The sequence below is a fragment of the Phaethon lepturus genome, unplaced genomic scaffold (assembly GCF_000687285.1).
Source record: "Phaethon lepturus isolate BGI_N335 unplaced genomic scaffold, ASM68728v1 scaffold16873, whole genome shotgun sequence".
In the NCBI taxonomy this organism is placed as follows: Eukaryota; Metazoa; Chordata; class Aves; order Phaethontiformes; family Phaethontidae; genus Phaethon; species Phaethon lepturus.
In genome coordinates this window covers 1-8717 of record NW_010531413.1, presented here as the reverse complement: position 1 = coordinate 8717, position 8717 = coordinate 1, and the positions used below count along the sequence as shown (strand labels likewise).

Sequence of the window (8717 nt, the reverse complement as noted above, 5' to 3'; positions counted from 1 at the left end):
GCAAGGAGTGTGTTGTATCCAACACCCTTTCTCTCTCCTGAGAGCGGAAGGATCTCCGTCCTTGATACCTAAACTGGGTCCTCCTGGGAGCAAGTTTGGGCACAAGAAAGCAGTCTACCTCGGAGTGAGCAAATGCACATTTTCGTTTTCTTCCGTAGTGAGAAACAAGCAGCTCCACGGGGCAGCTCAGCTCTTTGATAAGAGGAGGTCTCTGGAAGAAACTCCTTCTCTAGGCACAGAGCCCACAGAGTCAATGTGAAGAGATTCCTTAACAAACCTTTTAAAAAGCAAAGATAGAAATACACATTCTTTCTTGGAGCTCCTCTTCTGGGGAATTGCAGAAATAAAAGAGAAACAACACTGTATGGAGGAAAGGCAATGGGACAATGGGACATCACCATTGAAGTTCCTGCTGCTGGGAATGAGCGATGGCCCCTCACTCCAGACACCGCTCTTTGTCCTCTTGCTCATCATCTACACTGCAACTGTCTTTGGGAACATCCTCATCGTTGTGCTGGTGATAGCAGATCAGCATCTGCACACCCCCATGTACTTCTTCCTGGGCAATCTGTCCTCCCTGGAGATCTGCTACAGCTCCACCATCCTGCCTCGGCTGCTGGCCAGCTTCCTGACCAGGGATAAGACCATCTCTGCTCACAGTTGTATGGCACAGTTCTACTTCTTTTCTAGTTTAGCAGGTACCGAATGTTACCTGCTGGCAGCCATGTCTTATGATCGGTACTTGGCCATATGCCAGCCTCTGCTCTATGCAAGCCTCATGACCTGGAAGGTGAGTCTCCAGCTGGCAGCTGGGTCTTGGCTGGGGGGACTGCTGCTATTTGCAGTACTCACCTTCCTCTTATCTCAGTTGCAGTTCTGTGTCCCCAAAGCAATTGACCACTTCTTCTGTGATTTTACTCCATTGCTGGAGCTCTCCTGCAGTGACACTAGAGTGCTTATGCAGGTTGCTCTAATATTTGGATTCTTGGATGCAGTATTCCCTTTTCTGTTCACACTGGCCTCCTATGTGTTTATCATAGCTGCCATCCTGAGGATCCCGTCCTATGTGGGCAGGCAAAAAGCCTTCTCCACCTGCTCCTCTCACCTTGCTGTTGTCACTGTCTTCTATGGCACTCTCATCATTGTCTACATGCTGCCCAGAACAACCTCCCTGAGGCAGCTCAACAAAGTGTTTTCCTTTTTCTACACTGTCCTCACACCCCTGGTCAACCCCCTCATCTATAGTTTGAGGAACAGGGAGGTCAGGGATGCCCTCTGGAAGGTGCTCAGGAAAGCCAAGGTCTGCAACCAGAGCTTCTGGTAGGAGAGTGACAGTAGGGACTTGTAGGTCTTTCACAAGGGCAAGCACCGCATTCTGGTTGCATCTTCAGAAGTGTGTGCCAGTGTGTCTCCTTGAAAGTAACACAGGGATGAAAGAGGAAAGTTCTCAGAAAGAAATATTCATGTATAGGAGGGACTGTGAAAAATGTAATGGGTTAGCTTTTACCGTCATAATAAATGAGTTTGTGATGTTATTTGCATGAACTGTTCAAGTGACAAAGTTCTCCTTTACTAAGAACTAGAAGAACAAATTTTGGATGACATCTGAGTATCTTCCACAGACAAGTGTGTAGGCACAACCTTCCCTCTTCTGTTCCCTGAAGGGTCAACAAGCCCCTGCCCCAGCTGTGCTCCTCTGGCTCCAGCTGCAGCTTTGTTTCTTTTTCTTCACCTTCTGGTAGGTAAATAGGGACAGCCCCCATCCTAGCTCCTTCATCCTTGGAGGATCAGGCTTTCCTTCTCAGCCATGTTTCTCCACTGGAAAGCCTTTATTCAGCCTTCCTCCAGAGCCCAGGGACAGGAGTGGGCTTCGGGACTGGATTCTCAGAGATCTGGACTCCTTCAGGTCACTTTGGGATGAGAGCCTTTGCCACCAGGCCACACAGCTGACTCCTCTTCAGCTTCCTCACAGAGAGCCCCATGGCCTCTTCTGCAAAGCTGTTCTTAGGTCACTCGGCCCCTATCTGGATTTTTGCATGGGGTTTTTGAGTTTACTCCACCCCAATGTGCAGCACTCTGCCCCTGCCTTGGCTGGATTTCAGGATGCTCTTCTCGACATTCTGCAGCATGTTGAGATCCCCCTCAATAGCAACCTGGCCTCCAGAGTCTCAAGCAGCAGATAACAAAAAACAGAGCTCTTGGGTCAGTGGTGGTGGGCACTGAAGGATCCTCCCTATTTTGACATAGGAGGGGCTCCAGAAAGACTGTAACCTTGTCACAAAGGCGTAAAATGATCTTCAGTCTTCTGTAAAGAGCAAACTTCTTGTGGGATATTGAATGGGGTTTGTAGGAATGTACAAAACCTACTTGGGGGTGTTTGAAGAGGACTGTAGGAGCACCCAAAGATTATGCTAGGTTGTTCAGAAGGGCCAAAGGCAGGGAACTGGAGTGATCCAGGTCACTCAGAGAGGAGACAGAATGGGAAAACGGAGGGTCCGGGTAATGAAAGAGACCAGCCCCATGTCAACAAGCTATTGGTTGGTACACTTTCCTGGGTTTTCCTGGCACCTGATTCCTGCCTTGCTTGAAGGTGGGTATGACAGAAACCTCCCCTGTGTAATCATGATCTTTCCAATCCCACATTGACATCACCCAGCTACCCTAGCAACCTTGAGTGCATCCCCTGTGCTCCCAGAGATACATGTGAGCCCAGTTTGCTTCTGTGCTCTCTACCTTGATGTTCCTCCATCAACCAGTGGGTCCACCTTTTCTTTTTTCCACGAAAAATGCAAGAGATTTTTTCTTTGTCCATTACTTCCCCCTTTTACAATTTTGAACTCTAGCTATGATGTCGGAGACAAATGAAAGAATCTAGGGGGGCAGGTCAGTAGGAGACAACACAATTAAAAAAGATTAATGATCCCGGATTTAGTGGTCAAGAAGATGACGAAGTAGTTGTACTTAAGCATTAAATCATGAAGACTTAGTTGTTCTTTTACATTTGAAAAATGTAATTGTCACGAGATCAGCAGAATCCACAGTAGCTGAGGTATAGGTAGAGGTGGCAGGGGGAGATCGCAACCACCGACTCAATTGAGGGACTATGCAAATTACACCACCACCACCCCTTTCTAGGAGCATACACAATAATTTAAATATGTGTAACCAATAATAAGCAATGTGGTAGTTACTAGCCAATGAATGTAAATTTGGGAGGTTCTCTATTGTTTTCGCTAATCATGTAATGGAATAAATAGGTGGTGATCCCTTTTTGTGGTGTGCTAGCTTTGTGGAATACCACCTCGCACCCATATCTGTGCAAATACGCTTTAAATAAAATACCTCTACTCTGCATGTATATTGGCATGTTGCGCACCGGGTATACGATCCCACTTTTGGGACAAACAGCTACACTTCAGCTTTCCTAATGCCATCTCTGCATACTTGGACAACATCTCCATCCAGGGTAGAAAATCCATGTCTCTCTCTTCCCTGAACTTTCCCTTGTGCATTGAGCAGCTGGTCTATCAGCTCTCCTGGCCCCATGACTTCCACTGCTGTCTCCCATGGGATCCTTCCAAGCAGAGCCTTGAACAACACCATCTGTTGTCCAGCGGGCCAGGGCTTGGGTGCATCCTACATGCCCCCTTAGAAACAACTTTCCCCATGCAGTGGTCACACTGCTCCCACACTTAGGCACACTTGGGTGTTTATCTGAGGTCCAGGTCATGGTGTCCATGGATGGGGACTAAAGATAAAGGAAGCCTCTGTGTCCCATTCGAGATCCCATCCAGGGGTTAAGTCCTACAGCACCAGATAAGGGACAATGAGAAATGGCTCTTGCTGCTGCAGGAAATACAGTGGCTTTGACAGGATGGGGGATAAAAGCCCACCAGGCAGTGGTGGGCACCACACACCACGGTGGGTGCAACACTCCCATCCCCACCCCCACTCAGCACTGTGGTTAGGGGCCCAGGCCTCTTGGCTCTGCTGGACATCTGTCTAGTGAGCACAGAAATCCCAACCCAGGGAAAATAAATGCTGAGACATTTCACTGCCGAGACGGCAAAAGCTGGCTGAAGGCTTGGGACCGCTATTGCAGGCATCCCACCACCTGTGGAAGGGTCCAGGAAAGTTTCCAGGAAGAAAAGACCTCACAGGCATCTAGCACAGCCACAAGCCTGATCCTGGGCTAAAAAAGGTGTTCAGAAAGAAATGACTTCACAAACACAGCTCCCAGTCATGAGCCTTCTGCTTGTGATTTGGGCCAATTGGGCCCAAGCATCAGTGACATCAGAAGCAACCTCTAGCTGCTGGCATGTTACATACTCAGGCAGAAGTGATGTCACAAGTACCAAGCCTAGCCATCAACCCTCTGCTGGCCTAAGAGGTACTCTGAAACACGTGAAACAACTATGAGCTTGCTCATGGTCTCTCAGGTACTCAGGCAGCAGCACCCTCATAATTGTCATTCAAGCCATATGCCTGCTGCTGACCTATCAAATATTCAGGCAGAAGTGACCTCACAAGCACCTAGTTCATCCATGAGACTGGTGCTGGCCTACCAGGTACTCAGACAGCAGTGACCTCCAAATCAATATCCAAGTGATCTGTCTGCTTCTGGCCTATCAGAGATTCTGGCAACACTGACCTCATAATTAACATCCAAACCATGTGCCTGCTGCTGGCCTGCCAGGTAGTCATGAAGAAATGACTCCCCAGGCACTGAACCCAGCCTTGAGCCTGGGGTTGGCCTGTCTCCTGCAGAGACAGGGGTGCATTCAAAATGAGCATCTAAAGCACATGCCAGCTGTGCAGGTATCTGGAAATATAGCAGCAGTGACCTTGCAATTAACATGCCAGACCTTGGACTGCTGCTGGCCTATTGGGTGCTCAAGCAGAAATGACCTCATAAGCATCTACCCAAGGCATAAAGCCTTTTGCTGGTCTTTCATGTCCTCACAGAATCATGTAGATTGAAAAGGATCATTGGAGACCATCTAGTACAGAATCACAGAATCATTAAAGTTGGAAAAGACCTTTAGGGTCATCAAGTCCAACCATCAACCCAGCACCACCATGCCCACTGAACCATGTCCTGAAGTGCCACGTCCACACGTTTTTTGAACACGTCCAGTGATGGTGACTCCACCCCCTCCCTGGACAGCCTGTTCCAATGGCAACTCTTATTCAGCTCCAGCCCTTGCTCAGGCTCCAGCTTGGTTCTGGACCCTCCTCATGCAGCTACTCAGATCTGGCACTGGCTCTGACTCCAACTAATCCTCAGCCCCTGCTCAAACTCTCACTGAGCTCCAGCCCATGCTAGACTCCAACTTGGCTCCAGCCCCAGCTTGGGCTCCAACTTGGCTATGACCCCTACTCAAGTGGCCACTCAGATCTGGTTCCTGCTCAGATTTCAACTCAACTCCCACCTCTGCTCAAGTACTTACTCAGCTCTGGCTGCTGCTCAGGTTATAACTTGGATCCAGCCCTTCCTCAGGCTCCAGCTTGGCTCCTGTCCCTGCACAAGAAGCTACTCAGATCTGGCACCTGTTTGAGTTCCAACTCAACTCCAATGCCTGCTCTAGCTCTTAATTAGTTCCAGACCCTCCTCAGGCCCAAGCTTGGCCCCAGTCCCTGCACAAGCAGCTACACAAGATCTAGCCCCTGTTTGAGCTCCAAGACAATTCCAGCCCCTGCTCGTGATCTTACTCAGCTCCAGCTCCTGCCCTGGCTCCAGCTTGGCTCTGGCCCCTACTCCAACTCAATTCCAATCCCTTTTCAAGCTCTTACTCACATCTGGCCTCTGCTAAGACACAATGGAAACACTCCAGGTCAGGTTGGCCGGGGCTCTGAGCAACCTGATCTAGTTGATGATGAGCCTGCTCATTGCAGGGGGGTTGGACTAGATGGCCTTTAGAGGTTCAGTCCAACCCAAACTATGCTATGGTTCTATGAAATATGTTCAGTGAAAAAACAGAGCAAGAAGGTAATTTTTTTAATTATGTTTTATTTTTGGGGGGGATGGTAAAATTTTTATCCATTCAAGAATGAATATAAAAAGCCAGCAACTTTTTAATCTTTTGAGCAAACATTTTACCTTGCCCATACAGACAAGTAAGACCGCAACTGACTTTATTTGTACAATTAGTTCCAGGACACTACTTGAACAGAATGGTAAACAAAGGATTTTGAGCAAATTTGGAGAAACAGGGTAGAATTCCTTCCACTAGCAGACAGCTTTGCAGCAGGCAACACAACAAAATAGTAAGTAATCATGTGCAATGGCTAAACTGCCTTGGAGACTTTGTGTTTTCTAGCCTGCTTCCCACTTCACCTCTCCATCTCCCTGTCCCTAAGGATTCAGCCACTAGCCTAAACATTGATGATGATGAAGCCCTCATCCTTAAAATACATCAAAGTAAAAAAAAAAAAGAGATTGCAGCAGCATTAAGTATAATTGTGAAGGAGAGGATTAGTAATCTGGAATTAAAATATCAACACCCTATTTGAGAAAACAAAGGTTTTCTTGAGCTGACATGGTTTGAGTTCCCTACCAGAAACACTACAAAGAAAATTAAGCAGATTGGTGATTTGATAATCAACTGCTAAGGAGAAGTAGGAGGCCTTCTGTCTAGCTAGGTATTAATAACTTTTATTATAGAATTGATGAGTCATATAGTGTGCTATTTTGGAAGGATGAAACATAAAGTTACAGGGAACGTATTTAGTGAACATCTATTTGGCATGAAAGAACCAGTACTAAGGGAGGTTTACTCAGGCATGTTACAGAAGAAATTCTGTACTACAAAGAGTGAAAAACAAATATTTTTTTTAAACAGAAACCACAAAGTGTTCTACATTCATATAATGGAAATCACAACAACAAGATTAGTCAGAAGTATAAAATCATTTTACAGAACTGTACGTAAGCCATCTATTATAACTAAGATTTGGAACCACATGAAACTGCATAGTTAACACTCTTCCAGTGTGAGCTTGGAAGGCAAGTGCATAGGAGAAAATATGAATTGTCTTTGCAAATGTCCTTATTGCTTCATAAACAAGAGACATGTGAAATATGTTCATCTGATTCGTGTGATGAAGTGTAACCTTCTGTACTTTTATGGATTTCTCCTGGACCATAAAAAGGGGTATTTTACAGGAGAAAGTTAAACTACTTTGCTGGTGTATCAGCCCAAACCAGTTTGACCACTGACCGCATAGTATTGTGTAAAGAAAGTGCATGCATAGGGTTTGGGGTCATCCTGGGGGCACGCCGAGGAAGATTCGAGAAGACTCTAGCAGGAGAAGAGGGCATGCGCTGAAGAAGACACGCCTGTTCATGAATATGTATTAGAAGACACGCCTGTTCATGAATATGTATTACCGGACAGGATATAAACCAGGAACAGGAACTGCACCGCGTGCGTCTTGGTGGAGCAGAGACTCCCGGCGCACCCAGCGCTGTTTGCTTGCCTCTATTTGCTTAATAAATTGTAAATTTGAATTGGAATCCTGTTTGGGACTAAATCATTTATAACAATTGGGGGCTCGTCCGGGATGGTCTTGGTTCCTGAATTCTGACTTGATCTAGGAGGGGCACCCCACCATTTGGTGGCTCCTGATCGGGTTGGGTCGGGACTAACGCCATCTTAACGTAGAAATTCTCAGTGATAAGAAACACTTCATATAGCTGGCATTATCAAAGATAGTTATTGGGGTGATTCACATGACCAGAATATTATAAACTGCTTTAGTTCATTCAGGTATTTAGAATACCTAAGTTTGTTTGCATGAGGAAGAGACCTTCTCTATTAAAAAAATCATTTAAAGCTGCCAAAAACTCAGAAGTGCCGATCATAGAATCGTAGAATCATAGAATCTTTGGGTTGGACAGGACCTTTAAAGGACATTTAGTCCAACCCCCCTGTAATAAGCAAGGACATCTTCAACTAGATCAGGTTCCTCAGAGCCCCGTCGAACCTGACCTTGAATCATAAATGCATCCAGATCAATGGGCTAACCAGCACAGCTCAGGGTCTCCTGTACACTGGTCGAATCAAACTAGAGAACAGGAGGAGCTAGCCTTTTCAGGCATCTGCTTTTTATAAATAGGGTCTTATGTTTACAGATTCATGCTGGAGAATGCCTGCAATAAGTATTATAAGAGAGGCAGGTTTCAAGAATTGTGACATTTCAAAGCTAAGATGACCTTTGTGAGAAAAATTGAGAGGAAAAAATGACATGAGAATATGAATGAAAATAGAGAAAATGTTTGAGACGTTATGACAACACAGTCCAGGATGAATGTTTTAGATAAACTAGAGTAAGAATACTTCCTTCTTGCATCATATTTGGCACTAGTAGATGTCAAATCTCTTTGTACAGAGGTGAAGTCTTTCTTCTGAGGTACTAAATTCAGATTCAAGACCTGTGTTCTTGAATGGGCATTCCTTTTCTTGGTGACCTTGCTTAAACGTGCCTATTCCTTCACTATATCAATCCACTGAAAAACACAAGTGGTGAAATGAAGGCAACAAGCACCTATTAAAGGAAAGAAGAGTTAAGAAAATAGCAGTCAGTAAAAATTAGAACTTTGAAACAGCACAAAATTGACAAGGAGAGCTGGAGATAGCAGGAAAGACATCCCTGGCTCTTAGCACAAATCAATAAAATAATGGGGGTGTGTTGGGATCACTCTGCACGTCTCGACC

The 8717-nt window shown here is 45.8% G+C and overlaps 1 protein-coding gene across 1 annotated transcript; it reads left to right on the top strand.

Annotated features, from left to right (window-relative positions):
- Positions 1-364: 364 nt before the first annotated feature.
- Positions 365-1324, top strand: LOC104618851 (olfactory receptor 5B21-like). Its single transcript, XM_010284555.1, has one exon. The coding sequence runs from the start codon at positions 365-367 to the stop codon at positions 1322-1324; it is 960 nt and encodes a 319-aa protein (XP_010282857.1).
- Positions 1325-8717: the final 7393 nt, after the last annotated feature.